Source organism: Sapajus apella, unplaced genomic scaffold (assembly GCF_009761245.1).
Source record: "Sapajus apella isolate SASKATOON/1434 unplaced genomic scaffold, GSC_monkey_1.0 scaffold76, whole genome shotgun sequence".
NCBI classification, from domain to species: Eukaryota; Metazoa; Chordata; class Mammalia; order Primates; family Cebidae; genus Sapajus; species Sapajus apella.
In genome coordinates this window covers 7,682,379-7,700,442 of record NW_022437016.1, presented here as the reverse complement: position 1 = coordinate 7,700,442, position 18,064 = coordinate 7,682,379, and the positions used below count along the sequence as shown (strand labels likewise).

Sequence of the window (18,064 nt, the reverse complement as noted above, 5' to 3'; positions counted from 1 at the left end):
TGTTGTTTTTTTTTTTTTTTTTTTTTTTTTTTTTTTTTTTTTTTTTTTTTTAAAGAGATGGGGTTTGGCTATGTCGTCCAGGCTGGTCTCGAGCTGTGGACCTCAAGCACCCCTCTCACCTCAGCTTCCCAAAAGCCCCGGGATTACAAGTATGAGCTACCACACCTAACCTCGCTGTTGATGTCTAATTTTGTTTGGCCACTTTGATATTGTCTCCTTCTAACAGGATGTGAAAATAGAACTTCTGGTCCATTTTGACTGAGGTCTCAAGACAAGAGCACCGGCTACTCCCACATTTCAGAGGGAGGTTCTAGGCCAGCTAAGCAGGACATCCAAAGGAGGTGTCCAAGAATTGGTTTTGCGATATCCCTCCCAAAGCCCATTAAAGGAAGTTGGAGAGACTACGAAAGATGGAAAAGTGGAGGATTTACTTGGGAAAAGTTGTCATCATGCTGACAACCTCGGCGATGGAGGAGGACTTCAAGGAGACCACTCAGAGCTGCTACAGTGGCAAAAGAGATACCAAGGACAGAAGGGGAGCCTTGCCCTAAATATGTTTCCAAAAACATATTTCCTATCCGTTCTTAGATAACAGAATTCTCATAAATAAATTTTTCCTCTGCCCCCTTTGTAGCTATAACCAGCTAGAAAGCAAAAAGCCAGGGAAGAGGCAAATTGAACATTCTGTAGCCAAATTAAAACTGGGCAAGTAGATATTGAAAGAAAATGATATTTAGGCCAATTAGCCATTAGACAAATTGGCTTATGCAAGTTGACTTGGAGCCACGGACTGTAGGATCGGCAGACCTGGATTCAAATCTTGGCTTTACCATTTCCAGCCACCTGAGCTTGGGCCAAGTCACTTAATCCCTCAGAACCTCACTTTCCTTAACTATAAAATGTGTGTCATAATACTATTAGTGCGGCCGGGCACTGTGGCTCACACCTGTAATCCCAGCAGTTTGGGAGGCCGAGGCAGGCAGATCATCTGAGGTCAGGAGTTCAAGATCAACCTGGCCAACATGGTGAAACCCCGTCTCTATTAAAAATACAAAAATTAGCCAGGTGTGGTGGTGGGCACCTGTAATACCAGCTACTCAGGAGGCTGAGGTAGGAGAATCACTTGAACCCGGGAGGTGGAGGTTACAGGGAGACGAGATTGTGCCATCGCACTCCTGCCTGGGCAACAGAGCAAGTCTCCATCTCGAAAATAAAAATAATAATAATAATATCAGTGCAATACTATTTTAGGGTTGCTGAGAGAAGTAGACAGTAAATACAGTGAAATTGCTGGCACAGCGCCTGGCATGAGAGGGGATGTCCATATATGTCAGCCGGAAGTAGGAATAGTAAGTGTAGACGCAAGGGGAGAATCCCTTTCCAATACTCCCTTGTCACGGAAGATCAGAATGAGGCTTGCAACCCCTTCCCATTCAAGAAGAGCCCCCCTTGTGATGGAGTGGAAGTAGCATACATTTTGGTGGCAACTAGACCTCAAGTCTCCACCGGCTGATTGTCCCTGAAGAATTCACTTAACCTCTCTGAATCTTGATTTTCACAGGGTAATCATACCTGGCTTATGAGGTTGCAGGGGAGTTAAGTGAAGCACTGGATGTGTGGTGGCCTAGGAGTCCTGCCTTTGGCCACAGCTTCGTCGCCAGCCAGTGTGCTGGGCAGCCTCCAGCTCTCTCTGGTCAAGGTCTCTGCGATGCTGAAACTTCAGAACCAGCCCCTCTTCCGTCTAATGACTTTTCCTATTCCCAGTGCCTGGCCCCTCATAGCTCCAGTAAATTAGGTCTGTAATTGGGACCAGCCATGCCCAGTGGTGCCCAGAGGTGGGGGAAGGGAGTTACTGGTGACTCATAGCGAATATGGTCTGGACAGGGATGTCAGGGGCCAAGCTCCCAAGCAGGAAACCATCTGACATTTTAGGTTGCAGACTCGCCCCCGTAGGGAACACAAAAATATCCTGTCCCTGAGTCACCTAGAAGCTACCAAACTGCAGGAAGGTAGATACATGCAGGGAAGGGAACAGGAAGATTCCTGAAGGTCGGGCAAGCTGGAGTTTGACCCTGCACATGCTGGGGACCACAAGTATGCATCTGGGTGCAGCACACGGGGGAAACTGAGACTCAGGGTGGCTAATCAGATGTGCTATGAGTCACCCAGTTCATAATCAACCATCACAGTCATCCATTTTCTGAAGGCCTACTATGTGCTAGGTGCCTTCCCATTCATCACCTCAACAAATCCTTACAATCATTCACCCCAATGTACAGATTTGGAGACCGAGGATCACAGAGGTTGAGGGGCCTGCTCAAGGTCCTCTAGCTACTAAGCAGAAGAGCAAGGATTCTAGTCTCAGCCTCCACCTCTAAGTCCCCTACCCTCTGCATCTCGTGATGGAGGGCACGACCTTCCAAGGCAGGGCAGGTCTGGAGTCCTCACCTATGAGGATGAGGCGGGTCGTCTGGAAGAGCTGCTCATCGCCCCAGGTGGGGTGCTCAGCTTTCAGCAGGTCACACACACGATTGTGCTCGCGCAGCCAGAGCGTGGCATACAGCATGAGCCCAGGAAGCAGCCCAAACACCTCCTGGCCCACGGCCATCTGGCTCTGGGGCGGGGTGCCTCGAGGGTAGCGCATCAACACAGGCGCCTCTTCTACGGAGGGGGGGTACATTTCTCCGTCCAGCACCTGCGGGATGGGGCCGCCTGGCAACCTGGGGTTGGGGGGTCGCCCGCAGCTGCCCACAGCCGACCCCCTCCCATTCCTGCCTCCAGCTGCCTGTTCCCCTCAGCCAAGGCTGTTGACTCCACCTCCTAAGTCTCTCATAAAATCAGTCCCCTGCTCTCCATCTCTACTACCGCTACCTCAGGCAACCCACCCTCATCTTCCACTCTGACTCCTCTCCCTAAGTGGTCTCCGTATGTCTACCCCTATCCCCAGACAGGCCAGTTTCTACACTGCACCCAAGCAAAAAAAGAAAGAAAAGGAAAAAAAAAAAAAACCTTTAAAAATAACAAAATCTTACATCATGAGCTGACTTAAAACCTTTCCAAATACTCTCTCTGCTCTTGGCAGAAACTAGAATTCCTTAACATGGTCCCCACAGACATCTCCACCTTCCCGTAAAGTCATTCTTACCCTCCTGCTGATCACTAGGCTCAGCAAACTCTCCCATTCCTACAATCCCTCCAAGTCACCAAGCTACTCTCTACCTCTAAGCCTTTGTACTTGCTAAGCCCTCTACCTGGAAAGCCCTCTCCCATTCCTAGCATCTCTAACTCCTCCTCATCCTTCATGCAATTCTGGGCTTATTTGTAACTTCCTAGGGAAGTTTCACCCATCATCCAAACACTCTAGTGGCACTAACAGCTTCTGCTTGCTGGCAGCTACACGTTTACCTAATTATATGGCAGCTTCTTCATTCATTCATTAAATATATACCAAGAGACTACTATATGCCAAGTATGTTCCTTTTTTTTTTTTTTTTTTTTTTAAGATGGGGTTTCATCATGTTGGTCAGGCTGGTCTTGAACTCCCGACCTCAGATGATCCGCCCACCTTGGCCTCCAAAGTGCTTGGATTACAGGCGTGAGCCACTACGCCCAGCTGCCAAGTATGTTCTTAGCCATAAAGATTCAGCATCGAGCTTTGCTTTGGTGCTTGCCTAAGATTTGCACGATCCAATATGGTAGCCACTAGCCAAGTGTGGCTACTGAGCACTAGAAATTTGGCTAGTGTAAATGAAGAACTGAATGTTATTTAATTTATTTGGGTTTTTTAAAATTTCTATTTGAATTTTAAAACTGATACTTCAGCTATTGGAAAACCTTTAAGTATGTGTGGAACAACTTGGGCATGTGACTCTACTTCAGCTGTACATTTTATGAAATCTAAATACAGATTCCATCACTCCAGTGAAAACTGAGCATCCAAATTGAGATGTTCTGTGAGTGTGAAAAATACACCAGATTCTGAAGCTTCAGCACGAAAAAAAGAATGTGAGCTGTTTTGTTAATAATGTATTGATTACGTGTTAAAATGCTAATAATCTGGACATATTGCCTTAAGTAAAATATATTATTAAAATCCATTTCACCTGTTTCTTTTTCCCTCTTTTAATATGGACATTAGAAAATTTTAATTATACATGCAGTTCACATTATATTTCCGTTGGACAGTGCTGATTTAGACAAAAAACCTCACAGAATGAGTATCCTAGAGTTTGTCTGTGGTTTATTGAGGCCGGGGCCCAAAACTATAATGGTCACTGTTCAATCACCTGTGCCAGGTATATTCTCGTGTCCAATTAATACTATGGAATAATTAAATAAATAAATGCAGACTACAAATGTTCATCTCCTATTGAGCTCCAAAATCCACCTCCCCAGCTGACACGAGGGTGCCATGTCTGCTCCTCATTGACTTCTTGTACCTGCTGCCTCCTCCCAGGGTATACTGTCACTCCTGGCACACGCCTCCCACTCCTGGGGCTGGCCCTCTCAGGACATGACCCAGACCGCCCAAGCAGTCTTTGCCAGGGAGACCATGGGAGACCCTCCCCTCTGCCCTACCCTCTAGCCCAGCACTACCTGGTACTTGAGTTTCCCATCCTTAAAGAGCCGCAGTTGATACTGACGCTCCAGATTGTCTCCATAAATGTGGCCGAGGTCTACCTGTGGATAGAGAGGGTTCCCTCCGGTCACCAGGGTTCTGGTCCACTGTCCATGACATGTGTGTGCCAAATTAGGTCCAAAGCAGTCCTGAACCCCTCCCAGGAACTCACCCCATGGCCCAAGGCCTTGGTGAAGCCAGGACCCATCTTGCCAGAAGTTTTGAAGAACTGGTGGGTGAAGTGTTGTGCAAAGAAGGCAAACATGAGGTTGGTGCCTTGGGGGTCAGGTATGAACTTCCTCCTGAGCAAGAAGCGGCGGGCCAGGAGCTGGGCATCTGGCAACTGCTTCTTCCCTGGTTGGGAGGTAGGAAACAGCAATAGCTTCTCCTGTCTGGATCTTGCTGCCCTGGGGACACCTGGGCTCACCAGGCAAACTGGCCCAAGCAGGAAGCCCAGAGTGGTCTCCTCAGGACCAACTCCCCACCACCGCCAGGTAACCCACTCTCTACCAAAAGACCCTAGAAGTATTTACGGGTGAAGTGGCATGATTTTTAGAATTTGATTTAAAATACTTTATAAAAATATGAGAGGAGAGAGATGAAATAAGATAAAGAAATTGTGGGTATATGTTGAAACTGAAAGATGGGTACATCATTTATTCCACTTTTCTCTCAACTTTTGTGTATATGTGTAATTATTCCATAATGAAACATTTCACCAAAAAGAAATAAAGAAACAGAAAAAAACAAACATGAACTCCCTTGCCCTAAGTCCAGGTAGCCTGCATTTGCAACTGACTATGCCATTTGCTAGCTGTGTGAACACAGATGAGTTGCCTCATCTCTCAGAGTGTCAATTTCTCCATCTTTTTTTTTTTTTTTAAAGACTGGATTTCACCATGTTGGTCAGGCTGGTCTTGAACTCCCAACTTCAGGTGATCCGCCTGCCTTGGCCTCCAAAGTGCTTGGATTACAGGCGTGAGCTACCACGCCCGGCCAATTTCTCCATCTTTAAAAAAGTCCAAATGATACCCATTTGATACAGTGGATCTGAGGATTGCAAGAGATCATGTAAGCATAGCAGAGAACCAGTGGGTAGAATTTTTTAAATCAAAGGTCAGCAAGCTTTTTCTGGAAAAGCCAGGTAGTGAACATTTTATGCTTTGCAGACCATACAGACATGTCACATCTATTATAGCAGGAATGTAGTCATAGATGACACATAAACAAATGCATCTGGCTGTGTTCCAGTAAAACTTTATTTACAAAAGGGGAGGTGAGCTGAATTTGGCCTGCAGGCTGTAGTTTGCCAACCTATTTTATTTATTTATTTATTTTTGAGACAGGGTCTCACTCTATTGCCTAGGCCAGACTGCAGTGGCATAATTATGGCTTACTGCAGCTTCAACCTCCTGGGCTCAATTGATCCACCCACCTCAGCCTCTTGAGTAGCTGGGACTACAGGTGCACACCACTACACCCAGCTAACTTTTGTATTCTTTTGTAGAGAATAGGTCCCACCATGTCATCCAGGCTGGTCTCGAACTCCTGAGTGCAAGTGATCCACCCATCTCAGCCTCCCAAAGTGCTAAGATTACAGGCATGTGCCACCACACCTGGCCCTGTCAACCTATTTTAAATGATGCCAATCTTTCTATGTCTGACGTAAAGACAAGTCATCCTTTAAGTATTGAGAGGCCTTCCTTAATTATGTCAGTTCAAATGAGTTGTTATCCAATGCCCTCACAGAAAAGAATATAATTTTTTGAGTTCTGGTAAAGGCATCTCTTCACAATGCATCATCATGTGAGCCCTGATGTTGAAGGTTCAAGATCAACAGAAATTATTTGGATTAAGATGGCTGACTGGGTTCCTCTGGCAGGAAAAAAATATCAGTACTGCTAAAGAAAATCCACCAAAAGTGAAGTTAGAGGGAGTGATCTGCCAACCAGAATTTGGAATCATCACTCACTGACACTGGGAAAGAGTTGACTTCAGCAAAGTTGGCAAGACCCAGCTATCCTGGTAGAATGGTCATGCTTTGGGAAGAACAGCTAACCATGTGATTGAATACCATCAGAGTAGTGCTCTCAAGACCCACATAGGGGACATTAATACAGGTGCAAGGTTCTGAACCTGTAAAAGCACACAACCATGGGCTGCACAGGGCTGGCGTTCAACAGCGCCATCACTTGGCAGGAACTGAAGTACAGCAGCGATGGACTGATGAGCCTCTCTTGCCTTCCCTGTACTTGAAGCTGAACTGATGGGTCTCAAATGAGTAATATCCCAGGTTTTTAAATAATTAGGGGTGTCATGGGAAGGTCTTACAAAAAAAAACCCCTGCCAGTGTAGTTAAGTGGAGTCTTGAGCAACAAAAGAAAAAAATGTGACTTATTTGTACCCTACACTGGTGAAGCGTGTAAAACTATTCACATTTGTAAAGAACCAAACACAGAGTTAGCACCCAATAAATAGCTCACTATTCATTCCTTCCTACATCTCAACTTCTAAGTCACTTCCACCCTAGCAGGACCCGAGTCATCATTAGAAATGGCTTAAGCAAAGGGGCACCCTGGAACTATGGAAACATTGGTCTGACTCTGGGTGACCTCAGGCAAGACCCTCTGCTGCCCTTTCCTGTTCTCAGCCCAGGCTCTGGACATGTCATGTGTGTTGCCTTGGTCTAGCCATCTGCAGAATGGGTCAATAATTGTTCTTTTGCTTGATTTTTCCCAAAGAGGAGAACTGAACACCTCCTGTTATCCCCAGGCCCAGCTACTCATCCCATTTTACCTTTGGTTCCCATGGGTGTGGGGCAGTCTTTAGGCACAGAGGGCAGAATACGAGTGTAATAGCTCACATTGGAGAAAGACTCCCAGCTGATATAGTCATGTGCTGCGTTGTAGGTGGGGGGACTGGGGATAAGGTTGGAGCGCACTGCAGAAAGCAAAAATATTAGCGATAAGGGTGTTTCCACCCTGAGTTCCACCCATTTCTTCCTGCCTCCTCCTGGGTTGAGGCTTATTTTATCTGGCATCATAGGTTTGCCCCACCCACTACCCCTATCAGATGCCAAGAATCCAAAGGACTAGCAGGATTGCTTGCTGCCCCAGGTCAGGGGCCCTGCCCCATACCCACCTGTGAGTACCAGGCGCATGAGCATCTCTCGGATGAAGGTGGCGTTGACAAACTCCCAGAACCAGCGCCCATGCGTGAGCAGGAAGTGAGTGAAAGAGGGGCTGGGCCGCAATGAAGTCCGGAGCCAGGTCCACAGCTCAGCTGCAGGGGCAGTGGGAGTCACTCAGTTGGTCCCTTCTGGCAGGACCCGAAGTAGCCAGGGTGGAAGATGGGGCACTGAGGACGAGGACTGGGATGGAACAGGGTGGTACCTATGGGGAAGCGGGTAAGGATGGAATCTTGGGAACAAGGACACATGACAGAGCCAGAACCAGGCATGAGGACAGGGGCCAGGGCATGGAGTGAAGACTCCCCACGGAACCCAGAAGCAGGGAGGGAGGGTGAACCAAGAGTGAGAGTTCATACTGAAGCCAGGTCAGAGACTGGGGCAGAGCCAGGCAAGGAAGGAGAATAGAGCCACGGCCAGAGAGGAGGGTAGGAAGTTGGGGTCTAGGAGAAGGGGCCCAGGGAGCAGGAAGGCTCAGGAGAGAAGGAGTGGGGGCTGAAGGCCCAGCTCACGGATGGTGCAGTTGGGGCCGGAATAGCCCGTGCGGGTGCAGTCACACTGGTAGCGGTCAAGGCCAAAGCGGACACAGATGCCCTGGTGTTGGCATGGATAGTAACAACAGGGATTCACTGTGGGTGAGAAATGGCGATCAGAGACCGTGCGGGGGTGGCCTCCTGACCCTCATCTAGCCGTGATGAGGGAATGAGGGGCCAGAAGCATGGACTTGAACTGCAGCTCCGTCCTGAATCACTGGGTGCCAGAGCTTCAGAGTTCCCCCAAGGGCCCTCCCTGTTCCCACCGCTGTGAACATAAACCCCCCACCCTGCCATTTCCAGGCCCTGCTCTGGAACTCCAGCCTAGCCCACATCAGGCCCCCAGGGGAAGTCCCCCTCCCTCCCTATTGCCACCAAATGGCAGCAGGGGAAGAGTCCAGAACCCAGGCTGTGACACTGAAGGTTAGGAAAGAGCTGATAAGGCACCACAGCCGTGGGCTTGTAGAGCATTCACTTCCTGCCTAGTCAGAGTCCAGCAGCAAGGGCTGGGGGGATGGTCAGAAAAGGGACAAGGATGAGGAGAGGGACTTCTCCCAGACCACCACCCCACGCTCTGAGCACCCGGACACTAGGAAAACGAGACGCCTCACCATCCCTCCATTTATGCAGAAGGGAGAGAACAGCAGGTATCATAATGCCCACATTGCAGATGGGAAAATTGAGGCCAGAAAAAGGGAAAGCCAGACCAATCACCCCACAGGTCTCACCAGGCAAAACGCCCGTCACCTCCACTCCACCCCCACAGCCTCAGCAGCCAAGTCTAAGAAAGAAGTTTTCCAGAACCCTGGGGACAGAGGGTGGGTGTGCAGGAGGAGGGGAACTCCAAGTTCTCGGCTGCCTCAGCACCCATTCAGGTGGGCTCAGGCTTGGCCCACATCAGGGTAGGGTCCGCACTCTGGGATCCTGAGGAAAGTCACAGACCAAGAGAATAGGAGAGTCAGGGCTGGAAAACCTCCTCGGAGGACATGTGGAGCTCTGGCATCCGCCCTGCTGCCTCCCGAAGAAGCTGTGAGGAAGTCCCTCCCTGTGTTTAACCCAGATCCCTCTGACCGCCACCCCCCTGCTAAATCTGCACTGCCTCAGTGATTCTTCAGCAGCAAAGTGAGAAACTCCTCAGGTTTGGTAGGACCTGCCACCCCCCGCCCCCCCGCCTCCCCTGTCACCACCCCTGCCCAGTGAAGGAAACTGAGGTTCAGGGAGAGCTGACAACTTGGCCAAGGAAACAGAACAGAGCTGGGCAGACCCAAAACTCCAGGCTCCTGGCAGGAGGCTCCTTCTCTAGCCTTACATAGAAAACGCCTGGCTCCCTTCTACAAACATACTTCCTTATCTGGCCTCAAAGCCAGCGTCATAGGGAACGTGTATTCTTTGTGCAATTGGTTACTGTGGGTCAAAAGGGTAGTGAAAGGCGGGAGCAGCTGAGGATGAAACACTGTCATTTCAGGGTGCTACGGTCAGAGAGCATGACCCTGGGCAAGGCCTGCCCCCTAATCCCCACCCTGGTCCCAGTCTCCTCACTTTACAGCATAGGGCTTAACCTGGGCAGCAGAGTCCTTTTGGTCCCCACCTCAAAGAGGGCAACACCACCCACACACACACACCCCCCACACACACACAAGCACACACACACACACATGCACACACTCACACACACATGCACACACACACACATACACAAGCAAGGACAACAAGAATTATGCAAATAGTTTTGCTTAAGGGCAACTCCCCACAGCCCCACAATGGCCCCAGCAGGGGTGTAGGAGGGAGGGATCGAGGGAAGAAGGCTGAACAAAAAGGCTTTATCAGGCAGCCACAGGCGAACCTGGCAGGCAGGATCCAGGGAAAGGGCCTGGCAGCATCCCAGACCCCGCCTCCCCCAGCCACAGGCCTAGAAAGGCCAAAGGCCTCAAGATCAGCCCCCTTGCTGGCTCAGAGACCTGGTTCCCCCAGAAAAGACTTGTCACACTTGCTGGAACTCTCCTCCTTGCCCCTCCTGCTGGTCTGGCTGGCTCACCTGCCCAGGGTCCCCTGTAGTGCCCATTCCTCAGCTCCCAACCCTGGCACCCAAGGCCCCCTAGGCCAGTCCAGCTCTATCACTCTAAGGGCACAGGGGTTAGGCCTACCCCAGGATCAATTTCCCATCCCTACCACGGCACGGATCTCAGAATGAACTCCAGAGGTCCCTGCAGCTCCAGCAATCTGCGCTAGCCCCTCCCCAAGCCCCAAACCCTCAGCGTCTCCATCCTTTACCCAGGCTGTTGGCCTCCTTAATAGATTCCCTCCAAATCAGCTGAGCCTACGCCTTGCCTCCCCCAGGAGGCTTCCCCGAATGTCTACACTCTCTCTCCTCCCACTCTCCCTTGCCCTGGCTCTGGGTCCCAGTTCAACCTGCTCTTCTCCACCGTGAGCTTCCAGGAGAAGGGACTCCCTTCCCTCCCCCAGCCTGCTCTTCCCTCAGCACAGGCTATGCACACAGCTGGGGCTCAACCCAGGTCTGGGATCCAGATGTGGTAGCCAGAGCTTAACAAATGTTTTTGGAATAAATAAAATGAAGTGGGGAGATTGGCCCACCCCCAGCCCGACCAAAGGGAGTCCCTCATCTTCCGTGCCCCCTCAGCAGCTGTCTGAGGTGGAACCGGAAGGCCTCCTGCCTTGGCCCTAGAGCTCCGTCCCAGCAGGCAGAAGAGCTGCAAGCTCCAGACGCTGAGGCTGGAACTGCTGCCCACACCCACCCTGCCAAGAGAGGCTGTGCAGAGCTGAGGCTCCTCCCTCCCAGGCCAGCCGTCCAGCTTCCCCCTCCTTCTTCCCCACGTTCTCTCCATAAACATCAGCTGCTCTGGGGCAGGGAAAGTTCTTCCAGGAAGAACAACAGTGGGCCTGCCGCTGGTGCCCCAGGGTGTCAGGGTGGGCAGAGGGGAGACTAGGTGCCACTAGACCACAGCCGGACACTCACAGTCCAGCCAGAAAGCCGGGGCTCAGCCAACCAAGTCCACAACTTCCCACATCAGCACTCATTTATCTTCCCAGCACTCCCTAGGACAGGTAGGGGAGACTCCCCATTCCGCAATGAGGAATGCGAGGCTTGCTCCGGGTTCTCCTGCTTTGAAGTTGCGGAGCCAAGACTTGAACTCCCTCCTCCTCCTCCTGGAGGTGTCCAAGATGGGATTTGGGGAAGGGATGGAAAGGGAGAGTCACTTTGATGCACAGACTGGGAATAACCCAGGTGAGGAAGATGTGTCACATTCCTTCAAAGTGAACCTCGAAAATCCTGAACGAATGAAACCAGGACCCCAGAGGGATCACCATCTCCTGCCACAAGCAGACCTTTAGGAAGTATTCATGCAGGAAGGCCTTCCTTCGGTCTAACTTCAGTCCTGCATGTTTTCATACCAACTCAGTTTGCTGCTCAGTGGAGGACAGCCCCGTTCACCAAGAAAGAGAACCAGGGAGATGCAGGCACCGAGTCTAATTCACTTGGAGTCCCCCACACCCAGCACATGGCCAGGCACCAAGCAGTTGCTCAGGAAAGCTGTATGAGACTGGCTGCTCTGGTTGGCTGTGCATCCTTGGGCAAGTCCCTTCCACCCCTAGAACCTCAATTTTCCGTAAATCCCATGAGGTGGGTGTAGCAGGTGGGCTAAAGGAGGCCTTCCATTCCGACGACCAGGCCCTCTACTCTGGGTAGAGCCAATCTGTCCCTCTCTATTATCTGTATTGATACAACCCTCCACCCATGGCCCCGTCAGCAGAGAACCTTTCTGCTTGCTCTCACTGAGTCCCCAGGACACGCAGAGGCAGGGGTGACCAGCACAGCACACTGCACAGAAGACACACGCACCCGAAAGGCTGAGCTGCTGGTCCCCATCCCCACAGATGAGGGCTGTCCAGGACTGCCTGGTTCCAGAACCTTCCCAAGCGTTTAAGCAAGGAAAGATCCCCTAGCCCAAAAGTCAAAACTCCAGGTCCAGGACCGAGCGTGACTAAGGGACAGGCACAGCCAGGGAACACCAAGTCCTCCAGGATGCGAAGGCGTCAGGCTGCACTACTGCCCAGTGAAGAGGCACGACCCAAATCCCCTAAAGAATAATATTTAGAGAGGCTCTGGGGACCTGGCAGCCAGATAGAAGAAAAAGGCGGGGGACCCTGACTGATCCGGCCTGGGCCCCAGTTCCCACCCCTAAGCACCACCGCACCAGACTCAGACAGCTGGGCCCCGCAGCTGGAAGAGCCAGCTAGAGAGGAAGCCCTTGCCTGGCCCACAGACACAGCTGATGCTGGTGAGAGCAGGCGCAGGCAGCAGGGCAGCCTTGGCGCAGCTGGGATCTTGCCCCATGTGCCGGGGTCAGCTGGCCTGAAGCCCCTCTGCCTGGTACGCAGCTTTGATTGCCAGGCCATGCCCTATCCCAGTCTAGGAGATGGGCACTGAGTCAAGTCCAGGGACTAGAAGGGAAGGACTTGAGCATTCAGGGTTCCTCACCCAGCACAGCCTTGCCTCCAGGCTGGCCTCCATCTCCTTCCCCTCCAGAGAGGTGGAAGCAGCATTCTCTTCCTCATGTGGCCAGCACTTTAAAGTTTACAAAGGTTGGTTGTAGACATCCACTTCTTTGGTGGTCTCAACAGCCCTGGCAGAGAGATGCGTTAGACCCACTCTACAGAATGGGACTCTGAGGCTCAGAGGGAGTGAGGCCGCTTGTCTGAGTCCTCGCAGTGAGCCGGTGGTAGGGAGGAGAAGAGGCTCATCAGGCTGCCTCGCTGACCCATCAGTCAGTCCCTGGATCAGCCCAGCACTTCCTCCGAGGCTGCATCTGGCCCCATCCAGGCACCCAGGGTATGCAGACTGCCCTCTCGGGTGAGTGCAGCCCTCATCTCTTCATCTTCTTTGCCTCTAGGGGCAAAACATAGGCCTTGGTTTCCTGGAGCAGATGCCCAAGTAGCTTGGGCCTCAGTTTACTCTCAGACTTGGCAATACGAGGGCAACCCAGACCTTCTGCCCCTCCACTCCACCTGTCATTTGCTCTTTCCTAGATCCTTGCAGAAGCCTCGGTACCAGTTTTCCGGCCTCCAGTCTCACCTCCACGTGACGCACCCATCCTCAGTCTCCTGCTCCCAATTACCCTACGGTTCGTGGTTGAGTCTCTCAGTGTTTCCCCCACCCACTGCCTCCTTCAAGGTCCAGTCCAAATGTCATCAGATCCAAGAAGCCTCCCTCAGTTCTCTGCCCTGAGAGGCAGCTGCTCCCTCCCAGAGCTCCGCACACTCCTGGTCCCCTTGCAGGACGGCCTGGTGGCATTTCTGTCTCCACCATCGCCTATAAGCTTCTCCCAGCTCTGTGTCTCCAGGCCCCAGCCAAGGACTGGCATACACAAGCCCTTGGGAATGAAAAAAACAATTCTGTTTAAACATTTATTATATAAAAGGAAACAGAAAAGGCAAGAAACCAAATAGCACAGACCATGGCTCATTGTGCGTTGGTGAATGGACTAAGAAAGAAAACAGGCGGGCAGGCTGCATACCCCGGGTGCCTGGATGGGGCCAGATGCAGCCTCGGAGGAAGTGCTGGGCTGATCCAGGGACTGACTGATGGGTCAGCGAGGCAGCCTGATGGGACCTTTCTCCTCCCTACCACCGGCTCACTGCGAGGACTCAGACAAGTGGCCTCACTCCCTCTGGGTCTCAGAGTCCCCTTCTGTAGTGGGTCTAAGGCATCTCTCTGGCAGAGCTGTTGAGAACACCAAAGAAGTGGATGTCTATGACCAACCTTTGTAAACTTTAAAGTGCTGGCCACATGAGTCTTCTTTTCCTCCATCCACAAACCAGACTTTTGTTCAACCCAAATCCTTTCCTAGAGCACCCTCCATTCTCTCTTTGAGTTCCCTAAACGCCACCCACCCGAAGCCTCTCCTTCAGGAAACTTGGTCTGATCCCAAGTCCATGTACATATCTTTCCTCTCTCCTCCATGCACAGACCCTTAGAGCACCGCAGCAGAAAGCGCAGATCACCTCTGCCCCCTCCTGCCCTCTCTGGGCCTCATTTTAGAGCCTTTACACAGCTAGGTGGTGGAGGAAACTATGTCCAGCTGGGACCCACGCGCGCGTGCATGCACGCACACACACACACACACACACACTCAGTAAGCTGGGGGAGGAAGGTTGGCTGAGTGAGGAGCTGAATTCCTTCACCTGGAACCTGGCACATGCATGGGGAAGGAAGGGGTGGAATTTCCCCATCAACCTCCCCAAGTGGCTCAGGGTCCATTGTGGGTAGAAGCAGCTTTCTGTGGAAAGACCTTGCGAAGTGTGCAGAGGCAGACAGACCTGAGTTCAGATCCTGGGCCCACCATGTATTGTGTGAGCTTGGGGGATCGTGGCACCTCCTGAGCCTCAGTTTCCTCATCTGCTCAGTGGGGGCCTCCTAGGTGAGGGTTAAACCCCAGAGGAAGCATCCTGGCTCCTAACTGTATTTCCATCTCCCATCTGCTCCTGAAGTCTTCACCAGGGGAGACTGTCTCTACTGGCAATAGGAATCAGGATGGTTCCCAGACAGCTAGAGGCTGGAGAAAGGGAATTCATTTCCCCTTGATTCCTGTGGCTTCCTCCCAAAGAGGCCCCTGTAGGAAACAGCAGGGCTGCTGGGCGAGGAGGCTGCTTAGACATCTGGGGGCCCAGAACAGGTGAGGGGGATGGATAGGGACTGTCCCTTCTCCCCATGTCGGCACCAGATCCCAGTTTGCCGTTTCCCCTAAAAGAACTCGATAGCCCATTAGCCAAGGCTACACCCCCGGGGGGCTTCAGAGAGCTCCCATCCCACCAACAGACTCAGCCTCAGTCCCCTTGCTCACGCACCGCGAGCAGAAAGGGGAAGCTGGGCCCGCTGGAGGGGAGAGGAAGGAGTCGAAGCAGGCCAGGGGCACAGGATCGGGAGTTACCGTGGGGAGAGATGGGGTCGCCTACCTGGCGTGGGCGCCCCGGGGTCCGCGAGCAGGACCGGGGGCAGCTGCAGTAGGAGCAGGAACAGCGAGAACCGGAGCAAGAGACTCCCTGCAGCGGAGAGAGACGAGGGGCTGAGCCTGGCATTCAAGGCTCCGCCAGGAGGCCAAGAAAATTCCTGGGCACGCGGGGAACGGGGGTCGCACTCACGGCTCATGGCGCGGCTGCTGGGGTGCGGGACGCAGACTGCAGGCTCCAGTGCGTGCGCCTCGCACACTGCCCGGAGCTCTGGCCCATCCTTCCCAACTCTTCCCCCGGCTCCACCCCCGCCCCTCCCTCCAGCTGTCACCTCGGCCGCCCGCTTACTTCCTCTGCCCAGCCCGGCCAAGGCATTTTATTAATTAATGTATGATCATCACTAAGGCGGCTTTTCACCCGAGATCCTTGAAGCCCTTGAGTTTCTAATGCCTGGTGGCACTAGATATAGACAGGAAACTGAGGCTCAGAGTCATGCTCAATGCTGAGGTCACCCAGGGCCTGGGGACAGAACTGAGGATGGAAACTGCTGGTCTGAACCACACACTCTGCCCCGCAGAGAAGAAAGGGGGCCAGAAACGGGGCAGTCCAGCCTGGTGTGCACGTGGTTTCCTGGACAAGAAACTCACTAGTCCTCAGACAGAGCGAACAGAAATACTTACTTCCCCCATGGGCTGGTCTCGGCCCTCTGAAAGCACATTTCTCTGCCATAAATGAAGAGATAGGGCTCCAAAGTCCATGAGAGCCTAGTTCAAATCCAGACTCCACAGCTTACTGGCTGTGTCACAAGGTACTTATCTTTTCTAGCCCTCAGTGTTCTCATCTGTAAAATCGGCTCAATAGCAAAAACCATCCCAGAAGGTGGTTGTAAGATTCAATTAGGTAGTACACACAAATCTCCTGGTGCAGGGCCCAGCATGTAGTAGATGCTCAGTTATCAGGAGGCATTTTTTCAAAGATCTCTGAACTCAGATTCCGGGGCTTGCCAGGGTCCATGCTGTAGCCGGGCTCACATCCACCACTGAATTTACAGAATTCCAGCATCCAACTCCCCTCTCCTCCAGCTCAGGAAACACCTAGGAGGAAGGGATAGGCCCAGAGTCATCACGGTCTCCTGGTCCTGGCACCCACAAGTCCTCTCCCTGTTTCTCCAGCACAGCCAGCCATCCTGTGGGTCCCACAGTGGAGAAGGCAGCAGGAGGGCTCAGAGTTTCTTGTGCTGGCTGCTGGGCATCACTGGGTGCAGGGTAGAAATTATATCAGATGGGAGAGGTGAGACCTGCTGGGAAGCCCCTCCCCATTCTCAACCAAGCTGTTCCCATGCTCCCCTGGGAGAAAAGCCAGCTGCCCTAGGGAGACAGAGCAAGCCAGGGCAAACCTCGAGAAGGAGTGGGGCAGGCAGAGGGCGTGGGGCTCTCAGGGTGCCCAGACCAGCTTCAGCATTCCCTACCAGGGCAAGGAGACGGGATTATCAGCAAAAGGGTTGGTGACAGGGTGGAGGTGTGGGGTTCAGTTGTCCAAAGAAAGGGGGACTTTCTGGTAAGAAGAAAGGAGAGATGGGCTTGAATGAGGTTCCATCTTCCACTCCCAGGCCTCCCTCCTTTTGGGCCCTGCGCCCATCAAGTCACCACACCTGTGCCTCCTGCTGACGTCCAAGCCACCCATCTGCACTCAAAACAAGAAACACTTGTGTGGCCTCAGCACTGATGGGAAGAGCCTTCCCGCCTCAGAATCAGAAGTGAGTCCAAGTCACTTCTTCCATGTAGTGACCATAGACAAGCCTCTAGGCCTCACTGGGCCTCTGTTTCCCACTTGAACAACAGAATGAGCAGATCAGATGGCCTCTGAGAACTGGTCCAGTTCCAGCATGGAGCAATTGAGGCCTCACTGTGGCCAGGCTCTGTGACCAGCACTGCAGATGTCAACACAGCTGCGATGCAGGAGAGGACAGAGTCTCAAAGAGCAGGCAGGGTGCTGGGGCAGCCCTCCAGGGATGGGGCTGGACCAAGAGCACGGAGTCGGGAGAAGTTAGATGAGAGAAATGGTGGCAGAAGTGCCAGGGCTTGGTGACCGATTCGCACTAGAGCTTAGGGGAAGAAAGGTACTGAGGACACCTAGCTTTCTGGTTCAATGCTAGTGGTGACACCCAGGGAAGGGGAGCTGGCATGGGTAGGTGGAATTTGAATTTGGGCTTCTTGTGTTTGATCCACCTCAGGGGATGAGGAGGATCAAACCTTCCCTGCCTTCTCCCAGCTTGGCCTGTGGGCCAGCACCCCCAACAGTCCCAGCATGCAGCTGGATACACAGGGGAGAGGTCTGGGGTAACCCTTGGCCCAGCCCTGGGAAAGAGACCACAGCACAGGGCCACTTTTGCCTGCTCCTTACTGCAAAGCCTATAGTCTAAGTGTCTAGGACTGGTGTAACCATGCTAGTCCTCAGTATGGTGAGCTTCTACTCATAGGGCAAGTCCACCTCCCGTGTCCTCGGGAAGGCCTCCTCTAACACCCCTCCTCCTCCCCTTTCTCTCTTCTAGGAAGCCCCTGTGCCTTCCCTAGCCACAGCAGTGCCACTCCTGACCACAGTGTCCCTCTGCTCCCTGCCTCCCCTTATGAGGCTATGAGAGTCTTGGTCAATCTTGTAGCCCCAAGGCCAAGCATAGGATCTGGCAGATAAAAGACATTCAGCTTATGTTGTTTGCTTGAACAAAGAAATGAATGAGTATCTGCAGGAGTTGTGAATGCA

At 52.4% G+C, this 18,064-nt stretch overlaps 1 protein-coding gene across 2 annotated transcripts in view; it reads right to left on the bottom strand.

Moving 5' to 3' along the window:
• Positions 1–15,604, bottom strand: part of PTGS1 (prostaglandin-endoperoxide synthase 1) — a 24,974-nt gene extending 9,370 nt beyond the window's left edge. The window contains exons 1-8 of one of the 2 annotated variants that reach the window (XM_032251536.1): positions 15,497–15,604; positions 15,311–15,397; positions 8,318–8,434; positions 7,760–7,900; positions 7,415–7,558; positions 4,791–4,972; positions 4,597–4,680; positions 2,449–2,695 (exon numbers count right to left, since the gene is read on the bottom strand). In XM_032251536.1, coding sequence (XP_032107427.1) covers positions 2,449–2,695; positions 4,597–4,680; positions 4,791–4,972; positions 7,415–7,558; positions 7,760–7,900; positions 8,318–8,434; positions 15,311–15,397; positions 15,497–15,503 — 1,009 coding nt within the window. In that variant the 5' untranslated portion in view covers positions 15,504–15,604. Of the gene's footprint in view, positions 1–2,448; positions 2,696–4,596; positions 4,681–4,790; positions 4,973–7,414; positions 7,559–7,759; positions 7,901–8,317; positions 8,435–14,674; positions 15,226–15,310; positions 15,398–15,496 lie in introns of those variants that run through there. The other variant, XM_032251537.1, reaches the window with a different exon arrangement.
• Positions 15,605–18,064: the final 2,460 nt, after the last annotated feature.